Source organism: Haliotis rubra, unplaced genomic scaffold (assembly GCF_003918875.1).
Source record: "Haliotis rubra isolate DU_JTF1 unplaced genomic scaffold, ASM391887v1 Scf373, whole genome shotgun sequence".
Classification (NCBI taxonomy): domain Eukaryota; kingdom Metazoa; phylum Mollusca; class Gastropoda; order Lepetellida; family Haliotidae; genus Haliotis; species Haliotis rubra.
In genome coordinates, this window is record NW_025767050.1 from 805,305 (window position 1) to 822,542 (window position 17,238).

General features: G+C 40.3%; 1 protein-coding gene across 1 annotated transcript; it reads left to right on the forward strand.

Moving 5' to 3' along the window:
* Positions 1-9,088: 9,088 nt before the first annotated feature.
* On the forward strand, positions 9,089-16,143 carry LOC124286053 (short-wave-sensitive opsin 1-like). The gene has a single exon (XM_046722371.1). It carries the CDS (start codon positions 9,948-9,950, stop codon positions 11,235-11,237), a length of 1,290 nt encoding a protein of 429 aa, XP_046578327.1. The 5' UTR covers positions 9,089-9,947; the 3' UTR covers positions 11,238-16,143.
* The last annotated feature ends 1,095 nt before the right edge of the window (positions 16,144-17,238 follow it).

Consider the following 17,238-nt stretch of genomic DNA (forward strand, 5'->3'; position numbering starts at 1 on the left):
ATTCCTTAACAAATAGTGACCCCCATCACCTAATCAGCCCTACCCACACACCCCACCTCCAACAATGCGAAGCATGTCGATTAGCTAATCAAAGACATGTCAACTTTCTCAAACTACAAGTCCAACAAACAAACACATTTTACGAAAAAGATTTGAATATCTAAATTACATGATGTAGTGATAAGGGTTGTCATCGAACGCTGTGTGTAAGCGCGGCTTAATATCAAAACATTATTTTAACACGTAGCGTCTAGTGATAGTGGTGTCACAGGTGTGTCTTAAGACTGCAGAAAGGGTTTCCATAGTGGGAATTTAGATCACACGTTACTTTACGTGTTCCAGGATTTTGGTGCCCCTCTATGACTTCCTTTAACTATCAGAAGCAAGATGGCTGAATCCACCTATAATTGTGGATACTTTCAGATTGCTGCAGATTAAACTTGGCACTCTTTAATGCATTTGTTTTTCAACTACACTTTGTGGAAAATTAATTAAATATCTGATGTTGTTGTTGTTGTTCAAATAACCATATCGTCCCCTTAACGTCTTCAAAGAAATATTCTGAAACAACTGTAAAAAGGAAATATGGTTGCCCATCTTGTAGGTAAAGAAATTGCTAACCGTAAAAAAATCATGTCTTCATGTTTCACAGTTTGTAGATGCTAATCAACGATCTAAAATAATCTCAAGTAGTCTCTTCTGAGAATCACACCATCGAGTAGTCCTTCGTGGATTACATAAATTACCATCACTTCAAGAGAGTGAAATTCCTTTAAGTAGGGGTATTTCCGGCCCGCAGATGACTTGTAAACAACGTTCGGCTTGTGCTCTCAAGTGACAGGTGTTCAGAGAAAGTTGTCCAGAAACTATCGTGTCTGAGTGTCACGCGTATCCCCTGTTGAGTGTGTAGCATCGCAGCCCAATCACGAAAAGTGGAATCTTAGTTATTTTCAAACAGGAATTCTGAGATGGGCAAACTTTTAAACGCTCTTAGGAACTGCAGGAGTGGAACTGCAGATACCTCCATATATTGTCAATGGTACCCATCACCTTCAGTTCCAGTATGAGTGCTTCAGTGTGTCTCTGAATAGGAACTAAGGAAAAATAAAATGAGAATGAATTTTGTAAAACACCGTAAAACTGGTTTCATCAAACAGTAACGATATATATAATATCTGTACCTCAAGTAAAATAAAAAAGAAAACATATTTATTCTGAAATATAAAATGTCCATGCATATACACGAAGACGTTATCATACTCATTCACGTGTTATTTCTAAAGTAAAAAGAACACGGGGATTGTTTAACAACCAGGTGCTCGTACAAACACTTCTGCTGAACTGTAAAAGAGGTTTTGCAATGCTACGGCATGTTAAGTCGACGCGTCGTGGGCTTGCAGCAAACAGGAAAGTGGTCAGACATTTTAATCTCCATCGTAACACGACACTATTTCTTAAGAGACGTTATCTACAGCAGAGAATATCTCATTACTTGCGATGCACAACTTGTGCATGTGTAGCCAAGACAACCATATTCGGTTGGTGTATCTATGGAATCGATACCAAACATTAAGAATTCAGAGATTTCCTGTGCTGTGACCAGCTGGTGGCAGGCATACACGTAACCAGGAAGTACAGTATATCGGGACCAACGTCCAGCCATACGCCTAATTGACCTTCCATGTCACACTCAGACACGCCAACTTGGTGTAGAGAGCATCTGAGACTCCGAGATCAAGACTGATTTCAAGGAATCATCTGGAAAGTTCTGATAGTCGTCCAGGTGCCTAGGAGATCGTCCCAGGTACGCTTACGTGACTCAAGATCATGGGTTTGCTAATGGAAGGTTAATGGTGTTGGGTGAAACCCTAACTTATACGAGAACGAAGCTCAAACATTGTTAGTGCCAGTATGATTGGCGTACGTCCAAGACCATGTTCTTTCTTTTGTGCAAATGTAGTTAGGCCACATATAATAAATTTCATATTTCCCATAACATTTTTTTTAAAAAATGGCAAGGTAGGGCGGATTTTAGCTTTAGTTTTTAATATATATTTTTCTGATTTTGTAAACAATGCTAGTCGAAAACTAACAGTGCAAACAAATAATAAAAAAATTAGGGGCGGGCCAAATTTTAGGATCGGGCGGTAATGAGAAACAAGAAAATATTTTGATGTGGCCTTGCGTAACGTACAGCACGATGTGGCATGGTACTGTCCACCCAACGTTGCGCATGTTATATCAAACTCCTTGAGGACATTGCTGTACTGCCATGGCCGGCTGTAACTCAAGACATTTCCTTGGCAGAACATGTCTTGTGTAAGATGGGTCGACGCGACGAGTACGCCAGGGCCAGATGCGGGAGGTAACAATAGCTAAGTTAGACAAGTCTTTGGTGGACATTGAAACAACATCCCCATTCCGTTTTCAGTCATCGGAAGTTGCATCGCCGTTGCCTCGCCTTTATCAATGTAAATGGCCGCTACACTCGAAATTGACTTTGGCTCTGTTTCCTGTTACCAGGTATGAGTTTTGCCTGCATGCAAAGTCACACTTTGACCGTTTCGAGAGAGAAGAGACAGGCCCTGCAGCAAGCAGAAAGCTGTTAACCGTTTCTTCTTCTCAACACATTGTACATAAACTCGAGACATCCTCCGCTTAATAAACTGAGTCTGTGCCGATTTGTGTTGGTACATTGCTTAGTTAACATTCATGTTCAGCTGTTAGGAACCATAAAACAATTAACGTTCAACCATAAAAAAAATAATTAACGTTCAACCATAAAATAATTAACGTTGACATTGAAAATGTGTCCAACACCCTTACAAAAATGTGGAAAGTCTGATTTTAACATGAGAATTGACACAAGCAACAAGAGAATCATCGGACAAGTACATGAGCTGTAAAAAATCTTTTTAGGCAATTTTAGAAAATTATAGGTCATTTTGGCTTTGACTTCAGCTGTGCTCTCAAGATTTTCTCAAGTCTACATTTTCATTTTGCCCCAGGTGTATCCTCTATATGGATGTGCTGGAGTGTGCCGCCGGCCTACATCCCTCAGTCCGAATAAAGCTGACCTTCATCGAAATGGTCAATAAGTCTTCCTCCAAGTACTAGTCAATTGACCGATCCTCCCTCTTCTACCGTCCAACGTGTCAGATGAAAAATGTAGCCTTTGTCGAGCCCGTAGGACATGCCAATACCATTGGAAAATGACTCGAAAAGGGGGAATATATTTTTACAGTGTGGAATCCCCCTTGGTGAGATGTTTTAAGATCATCCATGTAATAGGGGTTTCATGTAAGAGGAGGTCCAACGTCCTTTATATTTAAGCAAAACGCTTACAGGATTTACTGACAAACATACAAGTAAGGGACTAAAACTAATCTAACCTTCTTCTGAACTACGAGCAGCCCTGCGTCCTTTGCTTGGACCAAATGAAGGCTTTCTGTTTTGCTGCTTAAAGGAGAATACGAGTGAATTGCAATCATTTGCTGGGTGAAAGATAAAGTACTCAGAAAAATATTCCCAAATTTTCAATTAAAACTTTTGAATAATTATGTTTTAATCGCGAAAACAGTTTCTGTAAATCTCAGCTTCGGCCATTATGCATATTTCGCTGAAACCCACGTGACCTTTCCGCTCGTGACGTCAAATGTGCCTGAAGTCCGCCATATTGCCAAAGACCAAGCGCTACAGTAGTACAAATCGTGTTGTTTCTGTCGTTTTTGTAAATGGTACGATGGTGTATTCTGTTGCCTGGGGATGCACGGACTCATTGAACAATGGAAAGCCACCATTTCTTCCGTTTTCTAAGTAAAGCGACAGAATTAGGCAGGAGAAATGGTCCAATCATTCCGAGTCGGACGCATATGAACGAGACAAGCACACATGGGGCATACAAATCCCAAAGCTAGGCTGAAGAAGGAAGAATCACCCACGAGATTCATTTATTCTCCATCATTCCCTGTTACAGCTTACTGTCGGTGGTATTTTTAACATAGATAAAATCAAGTACGATTGCCAGTCGTATTGCCCCCGCTGCAAATTGCCTCAGCAATTTTGGTCAAATTGCCCTTGAGTTTTGGTCAAATTGCCCCAGGGGGGTAGTTAAAATGCCCCAATTTATTTAAAATGATTAAATATAGGCCATAAATGCATAATTTCGTCAACTTTGATATTATGTTCTTTATATAAAAGTATATACATAGTTATAAGTTAACTGATGGAACATTTATCAGAAATATTACTTATTAATAACTTTTATATGTAGAACATAATATCAAAGTTGACAAAACTATGCATTTACGGCATATATTTAATCATTTTAAATAAATTTGACGAAATTAGAATGAATGACCAAATTTGCGAGGGCATTTTGTAGCGGGGGCAGTTCCACTGGTGCCCATGAGATAGATATCAAAATCAGTAAGAGATTTCACATGAGCTTGAAAATGTTTCGCTATGACGTTCTTTTCGGTTTAGAGCCCTAAATGCTGCAGACTACCCGAAACATTGCCGAATACAACGGCAAATCTTGAAGTACTTGTTGCTTTCATTGTTTTCCAATTACGCACGTCGGCATCAGACTCGCTATTTGTCAGTAGTGTGTGCCGTAAAAGTTGTTCTGTGTTCACATTGGCTGACAAGATGCCATTCTAAGGCCGAGTGCCATAACTATTTCCATAACCAAACACTGGGGAAACATACATTGTCCTGACAAGTATTTAATCATTCACCAGTTTTCGGGGAATAACTTATCTGCGTCGCCAATATTATCTCTGCTCGACCAGGCTGGGTTTTGTGTGGAGACTTGCTACGTTATTAATGAGAACTAGGATCTAAAAAAATTCCTACAAAATAACTCCAGTGTAATTTTTGTAGCAGATAATTTCTATTTCCCCTAATCTGAAGCATATTTATTGTGTTTTTAAATCCCAGACACCCTACAGTCACCCATTTGACACAAAAGGAACTGCAATCACACTGCAAAAAATATAATTCTTAGGAATTGGTCATATACTTATAGGGGTGGGTTTGCTGGTTGGAACTGTATCATATTTTGCTGTCAAATAGTATTCTTGTTAAATGATCTATGGTATTGTTTTAAATCTATTTTGAACTCAAGCGGTTCCTCCGTTTTGCTTGATTCTTCTTCTTCGTCTTCACTGGAAGATTGTCTTGCAAGATGTAAAATCGGATCGTATTGATACGGTCTAACATCCATTTCAGAAATGACATCAGGAACATCTTTTACTGCTTTAGAATCCACGGACACTGTTAAGTTGTGAGGTAAAATCAAAGAGGAAGCCATCAGCAACAGGCACATGTGACGTCATGTCACGTGATACCCCCTCTGCTCATTAACTGTCTGGTGTTTCCTAATAGGCGGAAATACGAGTACGTTTTTTGTGTTTTTATTGCTTTTTACAAACTTTTTCTCCGATTTTAATAACGGTAGGTGACTTTTATAATATCCTTTACAATATATCAAAAGTTTTGTTTTCGTTCGGATTCTCCTTTAAGACCAGGCACTTTCCACTCGTTTCCCTCAATGTGTGATTTACGCCAAAATCTAAGATATGTAGATTATGTAGTGAATTTAATGAGACTATCCAACACCTTGTCAGTAGCTGCCTAGCGTTGGCAGAAACATAGTGGTATCTTAATTTAGCGGCATGATGGTGTTGCTCGGTCCCTTTATAATCGTCTTCGATATGCTTGTGGTTTTGACTCAGAGGTCCATCCATGGTACGACCCGGCATATGTGGAGGGTGACATGGCAAATCACAATTAAAAAGTCCTTTGGAATGCCCTATATGCATCCACAAGACAACAGACCTGACCTTGCCCTTTTTGATAAAACCAATTAAATTATTCATTTTATTGAATTTTCTGTCCCTTTTGACAGTAATTTGTTTGACAAGATTCAGAAAAAACTTTGCAAATGTGCAGACCTTGCAAATGAAATGTCTCGCTTGTCTCTCAAGTACGCTGTCGTCAGACTCCCCTTTGTTCTCGGTGCCCTTGGTTTGGTACCTTCTGATCTCATGATCAATATTATTCTTATTGCTATTATTGAAGTAAGCCAAGACTTCTGTAAATAGATACGGCGCCCGTCACATGTTCATTACTGTTAGTCTCATAAGCAGTTTGTATTAGTGATTATGATGCGGTCAAGCTTACCACGTGGCCTGTCAAGGTGACCACTTTGACCTTTCCGTGTCCTGCAGAGCAATAGTTCCCGGTCAGCTTGTTGAACCGTCGTCTTTGGCTCCATCGCGAGACGCTGTCAACTCCGTCAGCCGTCGAGCTGCAAGCTGGTGTGCAGACATAATCCTGTCCTTGTCATCCAGCGGACGCCTTACACTGACCGCCACACATCAAAGAGAACTGGTCGATATTTCATCCGGCGGCATGTCTCATATTTGATGAAATGACTGGACTTTATTTGTACATTAAACGTTGTGTAATTAAGAGAACACGCGCTTATAATGAAACATCGCCTCTCCGACAAGTGAAGTATATCAAGAGTTAGTATGGCAGTGTATGAAGTTCTATAATATTGTATTGCGTAGCTGCTAATAAATTCAGCTTACTTCAAAGGAGTTGTGCTCATGGAAACCAAACCGTATGTGGTGATGTAATCACATAATCAGTAAACCTGCATTTCGTTTCGTCTTGTTCATGTGCATAAATGGACACTGCAGTTGACACTGACCTGTCAGTTCACTCTGTTATTGTGTGTATTTATACGCAAAATGCCAATAGTGCATATGTTTATTGAAACATATTCAAATGGACAAAATATATTCTTCTTTGGAAACGAGATAAGATATTCCTGAAATAGGCTTTCTTGTAAAGATTTCTGTATGGCTGCCTATGTAGAAACATGGTGAGCGAGTGAGTTTAGTTTTACGCCGCTTTCAGCAATATTCCAGCAATATCACGGCAGGGGACACCAGAAAGGGGCTTAACACATTGTACCCAGGTGGGAATGGAACCCGGGACGAGCGAACGCCTAACCACTAGACAACCCCACGGCCCCCGTTCTCCTAAATTATTCTATATGACATTAATACCGAAACGTCTATGGGTAATTCCTGTATTGTCCAATGTCGGGAAAGGTGGCTTTATGGTAAGTAATGTACAGATTTGTACTGGACGGGATTGTACACTACAGGTGTAGCGAACTGCTTCATCTGTGATGCGCCTTTGTGTTTATGTTTTGGTCCGCTGTAGATGCCTACGTCAACAAAATCCCGCAGCTGTATATACTGATTGTCACACATCGCTGAATTCTCCAAAAGAAACCATTTAGAGTTTGGCATTGCGGGTGACAGTTGGAACCGCCGTGAGTAAGATGGATATGACACAGAACAGGAACCATGTGGCAATGTTATGTCTTCAACTTTATCTGCGACCCCCACTCAGGTGCTAATTGACTCTCCTTATCTCTATATCAGTTAACTGTAATTGACACAGAGAAAGCATTACCCCACTTCCCCGTCTTCAGGGGCGGTGGGGTAGCCCAGTGGTTAAAGCGTTCGCCAGTCACGCTGAAGACCCGGGTTCGATTCCCCACATCGGCACATGTGTGAAACCCATTTCTGGTGTTCCCCGCCGTGATATTGCTGGAATATTGCTAAAAGCGGCGTAAAAGTATAACTCACTCACTCACTCACCCACTCACTTCCCAATCTTCCGAGCACTTATAGTGGGATTTACTCTCCGGAAGGCAGAATAAACTCATAACTCCAAACTCAGGACAATATAACTGCATTTTCTTTGTTAATGTTTTGTGCTGTTACTGTGACCTTATCTACATGAATATTAATTGTCGACGTGGTTGTACAGAATACTGATTGCTGAATATATATCGCTGACATTACATCAAACGTCATAAAACGCATCATCGAAATGTTTTCAGCTTCACGTGATGGAGTTATAATTCTTGAAATCTTGTACATTGTTATATCAAAGAACAGATTTATTACATGTAATAGGTAATTATCCGGAGATAATAATCTTAGTAAAATTGCAATAAATAACTTAAATAATAATTAAATTTATTTCTTGAAATATAGGTTATTATGATAAATTTATGTTTACCGAGATAGAACAGACGTCTTTCAAAGCTTTATAACTCGCAAACCAATAGCATTTACTCCAATAAGAATCCGGTTTGTCATATACGCCTGCAGGTACCGTATAAATGAGCATAGATATTTGAATAATGCAGACACTGTACTCTTATCTTGTCTAAACCACACTAACGTGGACATTAGCAACTCCTTTCCCGTAGAGTTTGTAACCAATGAAGTCTAAATATATCTCTCATTGGTTAAAACTTAAATAAACCGGACTTCCCCTATAACGAAAGTTAGGAAGAGTTACGAGCAGGCAGCATGAAACATCACATATATGTAAGATATTTATTAACGTGCATAAACAGGGAAATGAAGGATCTACCGCCGATTCGTCAAGGCACCTTAGAAAAAAGGTAATAAAATATCTGTTTAGTTCAGTCGCTGACAGGAGTAAAGGCGACCTTTCCTGAACCCTTCAGCAGATCCGGACTTGGAGATATAAAAGAGACTACATACTCCTCACACCAAACATGTCCCTAGATGTGACAGCAGCATCGGCCAGTTAGCACCGCCTGAAATCGATAACAGGATTAATGTACAGAGACCGATGAATAGGATTCTCTTTTTGTTTTGAATATCTAATTCAGCAAATTGTGAGCAAAAACACGTGTACTGTTGTGAATTCAAGATTAAGACTAAGCCATATTCGCTGAAGGTTTGCATGAAAACCGTCTAATTAACACTTCTGTGAAATCCACGAAGCGTGTGTACACGTTCACTGCCGAGGAGCAGGAACGCGCACTAAGTATTTATGACAGCAAACCGTCTGACTATAGAACTGGCTCGTCAGCTGATGGATTTGCCCTATACACGAGTGGGAGATTCAGCTAGGCCATCGCCACCTTGTTCAGATTCAATAGCATTACAGCGGCTACTTCCCGGCCAGTGCTGTCCAGTCTCCGCCCACGAGTTACCATAGGTCGCCCAGAGGATTCCACACCCCACGGAATGGCCATTAAAGTCTGTGAGTAGCGACGGAGTGATCTACGTCAAGACAGATCCGATTGCTTCACATGTTGTAGGGAAATGAAGCTTTAACGACCTGTTCCTTCAAATGTTTACCTTTAACATAAATGTTTAAAACAGCTGTGTACTCTGGGAAAAACGTGTCCGCATCATCGGCTGAGAGGTGATTCTATCCATCCTTTATCGGTGACTTGTGTGTGATCAACTTTGAAATACTTCCCTACAACCACACGGATTTACAAGTTCTATCGAGATATCTTTTACACTTTAACCCTGCGAGGTGAGGAAGAACATTCAGGCAGCCGTTCACGCAATCAGCTTGACAAGAAGTACCGGGAAGCGGCTCTGAGAGCAGGGCCTGGTGCTGCCACCTATCCCGGGTCAGTTTGCGCTACATTAAGCCGTGGACTGTGATTTGCTGCAAGTAAAAGGTGAGTTTTAAAGACCTGTCTCCCCGTGGCACTACCGTCCTCACAACACTGGTGGATCTACAAATAGAAAACGTGGTGTTGAGTTACCAGCCCAAGGCAGGCGAGAGGGATTGCGCCACTACGCTACTACTATAGGAAGACGAGTTAGTGAGGCATGATAGATGGAACTCGCAGACAATGTATTAGCAATTCGCAGAAACAACCACTGCCACAGAGGGAAGGTCTGTTCCGGCGTGTGTGGAGTTCAGTGGAACAGCTATATATACATGGTCGTGATAGACAGTCATTGAACACGAAGTTCCCTTGGTCTGCTGTTTAGGAACGACTCGCTGGAAAATGAGGGAGATTAGCGAGCCAGTTACATCGTGCCTCGGTCTGTGATCAAGGTGTAAATGTGGACATGCTACGTAATGCAACTGAAGTACAATACCACACGGAATATTCACTGGACAACGGAACAAAAGGAAACATAGAAGATTTATGGTACCCAAACACATTATACATTCTCAGGGGTGTTTTTCTCACGTTGGTGTGTGTACTAGGGACGGCGTTCAATGCTTTCATGATTATTGCTATTGTCCCGAACAGGCGTCTCCGGAATGTTCGCAACATCCTCCTGGTTCATCTCGGGGCCGTCGGCCTGGCGGCATCCCTCACGACAACGTTGTACTCGGCTGTGGTTATATTCCTTAAAGAATGGTCCGGCGGAGACGTTGTGTGTCAGATCTACGCTTTTCTTAATTCCGTGTTCACGTGCGTAATTGTGTGGACAATCACAGCATTGAGCTGGGATAAGTATCAGACCATCGCATCCCCCCTTCACCACTCTCTCACCGCCACATTCGTCAAGATGTCCACGTGTTTCTCAGTGTTCTGGGTCTCAAGTTTAACCCTTTCACTTCCGCCGTTGTTTGGAGCTAACGAGTTCATCTTTCACCCTGCTATGGGGCTCTGTGCTGTTAACCCTTCCCACTCTGAAGGCAGGTGGTACACCATCGTATATGTCTGTGTAGTGTTTTTTGTGCCATTCTGTATAATGATTTATTGCTATGCTCATATATTCCAAATAGCTCGGACACAAAGCAGCAGAATAGCTGCGACAATGCTCCGAATGGTCAGTGTGATTCAAGCGCCAATTGCTCCTACAAATACAACCAATTCATTATCAATGAGAGGTACAAAGGCAATGGGAACTATTCTTCAGCTTGTGGGATCCTTTGTTCTTACGTACATACCATACGCTGTTGTGCTGATGTATGCTGTCATAACACAAAATATGCCTGAAAGTACGTTTGTCTCAGTAGCAACAACCTTGTTCCAAGCCTCACCATGTACCAATGCTTCCGTTTATGGTCTACGAAATAAGATATTACGGGCGTCATTTTACCGTTACGTTCGACGGAGACTCCAACATGCGTGTTACAAAGACAGGAGAAGAGGAAGTGTTAAATCATTAACCCGGAAGTCTTCCTCTACCCAGAAGCTTTCTCAACTAAACCGGAAGTGTCAAAACGGCATCCGGGGCCCTATGAGGCGTACCCACAGCTTTCAAGTGGCATCCACGAGGTTTCAAGGTAGCCCTATTGTCAACATTAAGAAAGGCCTACCTCGGCCTCATTCCTTCTCTGTCATGGCCGTGAATGGACAGCCCGTGAGTTGTTTAGAAGAGGAAATTCAAGAATGTTTGTAGTTTCATACGAAGGAAGATATACGTTGTGATTATATTTATTTTGTATTTATATGGAGCGTTACGAACGAAAGGTTGGTTGGGTCATTTTACATATTTATGTGATATTATTGACAATCTGCATCAAGAGATTTGTCTTGTCAGCTTTGGCCCTAAATTGCACTGTGACCCTTTGTTAAATGTTTGCATAATTGCTTATCAAGGTAAAAGCACGTTCTGAGATATTTGTATTTGTGATGGCCATTTTATATGTATATTTGTTTTGTATTGTTATATATATACCGTACCACCATGATGTATGCCGTACCACCATTGATTCCTCCCTCACAAAATCCAAATAAGCCTGACAACGTATTACCCTACAGTGTGAATTTACGCACTGGGTGAAATTATCACATTGTAAAATACAAGAATATGAAGTTTTTCTTCCTTTAAACTCTATATTCCTAAAAAGAATTCTTTTCATTCTCTGTATTTTCTCTGACAGGTGCTCAATCACTTCCCGTTGTAGCAGTTATGGAAAGTATTTTCTCTGCCTAATTCCTCATGTGTTAACATGAACAGAAATAATGGGTATTGGTAGAAATAGGATATACCCCCGCCTGGGCTGACTGTTTGCTTGTTTACCTCGCCTCTCATGTTTTGTCTGTAACATGGGATTAATTGCATTTAGGCTGTCTATGCTGCTAAGATTTCCTGAAGAAAATGTGATCTTAAACCTTCTACATCCCAATAAATGCCTTCTAATGGGTTATTGCAGACTCCGAACTAATGTCACTTAAAGATTAGACTCTGTTGTCTGCACTTCAACGCTGTGGTAATTATCTTAAAACACCAATTTGAACTTTCTCTTAATATATTTAAACTGTTTGAAGATCGGGGAATAGACAGGAAGAATGTGCTGTTATTAAGCCGATAGCTCTTGCAATGTTGTGTTAAGCGTTATGGGGGCTACATGTACCATGTTGCAATCCCATTGCAAAGGTTTCTCGGTGCTTTCCAATTCCAACCTCAGATTAAGGTAATTACTTCAATTATTTTGTAAATAAAAAGATAACTTTCTGTAGGTGTTTCGCTGACTGTACATTAAGCCATTAGAGAAGATCATTTCGGATGAACACGCGTTGTTTAGGGTTCCTGTAGAAAACATTTACAATGACAATTTGAAAAAAAGTGTGTGCTGCACTGTTTTACAATTGCCTCTCAAGGTTCATCTCCTCAGCGGTGACATTTTCTTATGTAACATGACAGTATCTGAAAATAAGGATCTCTCTCCTTTCATGTCTTACAACACACCTGTAATTAATATAAATCAAGTAAAAACAGGTGTCAGTTCACGAACACTGTTTCCGCTCAGCATATTCCACGCTCGATCGATACGAAAGACGGCTGATTATTGTAGTGTGATATCCAAGGGCATTAAGTGTACGGGACTGACACATCCCCACATGGTAGCCATGGCGTGTAGATTAGCCTCTAGAGGTTAATGGGTTAACAAAGCTGCCAGAACGGCTTCCCAAGCGAGCCAAGCTTTTATTACTAAGCTTGGTGTATATGCAGATAACTTCTGATTCGATCTGCACATGGCACCAGTAAATCGTGACATGCTCTTCCCAAATATCTGATTCAGACATATATTGCATAATTCTCTGCTATAATGGAGATGATATCCAAACGGGGTCGAAATTTGAATTGATGAATACGCCATATTGAAAACTATTGCAAATGAGCTTAGTTTATTAAAATCGGTATTAAATGCTACATGTATACATTTAGTAATACACAGTTTGCAGGGCGTGGACATTGAACAAGTGTGTGAAGGATGATATGACATAAAGTACATACACATGTACAACTCTATCATTTCCACTATATAGTGTACCCTTTGTTGATAACCGTGGAAAACTGTAAGGAGAAATGTCTTAGTCATACTACTAATGTGTATTATTCAAACACAATATGTTTGTAAGGTTTGGCTCGATAACAAACTCATTTCAATTTCGACTTCTTTAAGCTTACACTGAAAATATACCTTTCCTATTATTATTGACGGTTCTCGCCTAAGCTCGCATCAGGGGACTCATGGCGAATTGGCTGTGATAAAAGCCGAGACGCAATTAATAGATAACACGCTGCATAATGTACACAGACTCTGTTCCGAGCTAAAAACATTAACTTCTTATTGGTACGTCATAAATATATCAACGTGTTTCACAGATAAGTATATATAGATAAGTTGCGTGCATCGCGCACCGGCAGCAGAGCTGTATGTACAGGGCAGGGTATCGTACACTGGCTCGACATGCAGTCACAACTCGCGATTACACAACAGTAAATAAGTACATCATTTCTTATAGTATTTGTCTTATAATAACACTTTCGTCCAGTGAAAGATGATAAAATTCCCAGGGAGATAAAACAGTTTAGATATGTGTATGGCTTCTTTCAGCGGTGTTGTTTCTGCACGTGATGTGCAATAGACTTAAAGATAAACAGGATGCTTTCAATTTAACAAATGTTTAAATATAGTACTAAATGTGTCAAATAACTTACAATTTGATATATTTCATTATATGCCCAACCCCACACAAAGGGTGTGTGTGTGTTTGGGGGCGGGTGTGTGTGTGTGTTGAGTGAGTGACGTAACTGAAATGTTATTATTCAAACGATACTGATTTCCAGTAAATATTAAGTTTTAGGAACATATTTTCATGCGAAGGTAATGTGTTTTCACAAATATCCAATATATTCATATTACCGTCTAATGTATTCCTAAAAGATCAAGTTTAAGCTGTGATAACCATTAGCTGTAAAATGTTACTTCCCCAAAGTCGTTTAGGAAAGGAAACCCCACTGCGAGCTCACTGATTTACAAGAACCATGGCTACATACTTGTAATTCCTCCCCTCCTGGCTCAGTATTGAGTGATAGACACCAACACCCCCTCTTCTCGGCATAAATGAGCAGTTTAATACATCGTATACCAAGGCGACCTTGAGAGATACAACCCTGTCCGGCACCAAGCCTGTTCCATAAAGCTGCCATCTGTTAGATGTAGCATTGTTAAGCTTGGCCAAGTGCAAGGAAACACTCCCAGACGGGGCCCCCTGCTAAGGTTAATTAAAGTGGCAGACTCGTCCCAAAGGCTCTCGAAGGCATGTAAACGTTAGGATCCATCGGTTTGCTTATGCTTGCCTTCGTTCCAGTATGTTAGGAGGGAGGTCCTGAATTAATATGAAACACCCCATCTGCTTTGAAAATTAGCATAGGACCAAACTGGATTGATCTGGGTCACCAATGCAATCTTTCTTTGCGTCGGTATGTTTAAGGTATGCGAATACCTAAACAAAAACATGGATTGACATACAGTTCTCCACATCACTTGTAATATAGCAAGAAACGTGTCGCAAGGAGCTCAGAATAATGAGTTACCATATTTTTGCCATTATCGTTCAAAAGGTTGTGTAGGCAATTAACCTCAGGGAACCAGTGTTTTTGACATTAGCATATACTGATAGCTAGATTTGTATTTCATGTAATACCATGATTGAAGAGACACGTAAGATTTCTTCAGTTTAACAGTAGTTCAGAAATAGTAAATTTGTCAATTTTAAAAAATCTGTATTTATATAAGAAAATATTTCTTTGCTTCCAACATCATGGGAACATACATAATATTTCTTGGTTTACATCATAAATCTGTGGTTATTGATTATTTTCTTAGGGTCAGTAATATCTGTAAAGGTTGTCGATTCATAAAAATGCCTTATGCAAAACCATATTTACCTATGAAACTTGAATATTATGACATTATTTTTCAACCTCATTACCCTATATACTTCAGTGGTCATGAACATGATATAATGACACCAGCATTATTGGAATCACTCACCATGTATTGTACTATCATCAGTATGGTATATTTTTGGATTGAATCAACATTGCCCATGCAGCTAAACCACATTAAAACAACGTCATACGATATGTCCCCCGCATTGTTTATGTGTGATACTCACCTTTCATGTGTGTGTAAATCACTCACTTTTTTTCTATAACAAACAACCTTCTGTGTTGAATAACGGACAGGGACCAAGTCCACACAATGTTTTCAAGGCCAATGTTAACACGATTCGCTAATGGTCATGGCGTTGTTGTTTTTTGTTGCTCAAAATGTTTGCTCAAAGCACATGATACTTTATTTAATAGTTTATGTCAGTGGCGATTTTTCTGCTATGTCTGTGTAGTTGGTATTGGATTTTCTACTTCAGTGGTCATTCTATGGTATTGTTATTTATTCTCACTTGCATGCACGATTTATTGCTGCACCGCACAGAAATCAATAAATGTCTAGTGGAGAAATTGGACGGTCAATTTGACTTTCAAAAGGCTATGTTATGTACACATGGGTGACTTTTATTTATTTTGAAAGAGCGAGCATATCAGTTCAGTTTGATTGTGGGTGTTAGTGCGCGTAGGAATGAGTGAATGTGGTTTGTTTTATACGCCTTGAGTTGCAATGCCTGACAATACAGGTTCCATTTCCGGCACACTGTAGGAAGTTGTGTTCCCTGTCTCCAGAATATCATCAAAAATGTGTCAAAACCGGACATTAACACCAAACAAAGTATTAGTACGTATTGTAGCACTGTGTGCGAACTCCCCAAAACGGGATGTTATCGTACCGATTATGAGACTTTGCGTGCTGGCGATTAGGTGCCTGACTCTAAAGTGGGTTCAAATCCCGGATGGGACTCAACAAAATAAAAGTACTAGAATCTGTACTTTTATGACAAGGTGTCATCCCCAATATAACATATCACGATTATATTATCTAAAATCAAGTCAATATCAATCGAGTGAAATATACTTCATTACTACAAGTACATTCTGCCTCTGAGTCGTTATGGCTTCCAAACTTAGACACGAGGGTCCCAATCCACAAAGCGTTCGTAATGTTACGAACGCTTTGTGGATGGGACCCTCGTGTACAGTTTGAACTTACATATGAACGCGATTCGTTTCTTGTGCAATAACATCTATATCCTATAGGGTGACCAAAAAATGGTATTTTCATGAATCAGGGTTGTTGTTTTTTTCAGGTCAGACGATAAGACAAGAAAAGACATCTTTTGCATTTGTTATGAATCTTCCCTCTTATCTAAGTTTGGAAGCCATAACGACTCAGAGGCAGAATGTACTTGTAGTAATGAAGTATATTTCACTCTATAGTTTATCATAGGCGAATGTCGTAGCGCTACGAACATTTTGTGAATTGAGACCCAGAAATAATATAATTGGATAATAACCCAAGAGAGTGTAGCTTTATTAAGATCGAACGACGAGCCAGGGCCCCGTTTCACAAAGCTATCGTAGCGCTACGACTGTCGTACCACCGATACGGGGCCTAGACTTTCGAAGCTCTCATAGCGCTAAGATAGTCGTAAGTACCATACATTAACATTAACTGAGCGCTAAGAGAAATCTAGGCCCTGTAACATAGACTTACGACTGTCGTAGCGCTAGGATATCTTTGTGAAACGGGTCCCTGTACTCTTGTAGACATTATTTAGCAAGACTTGGTAATATACATGATACGTGAGCTGCATGATGCCTATCTGTGTATGATGTGTTTTATCACTGACTGGGAAGAACATACGCCTGCTATATATTTCCATGCTGAAAGCGGAACTTTGTCAACAGCAGCACTGCACGTTAGAGTGAGATTAAAAACAGCAGGCTGTGTTCTGGCGTGTGTATCTGGAGTGTAGGTGGAGGAAGTACTTGAGGTCGGTTATTCAGTGCGATGCGGAGCGACAACTCTAAGGTCTGTGTTTTCAGTTATCAGAATCTTGTTGATATAACTCCGTGTGCAGACGCACATCTTACATGCTGCATGGGATGTCTTGTTAATATAACAATAGTTCATGAAGGCAAATTGTTGGGTCGTTTGGAGATGGTCATTTAAGGTTCGTGTGCTGGAGAATGAGCGTGGTCGTGGTCGTGG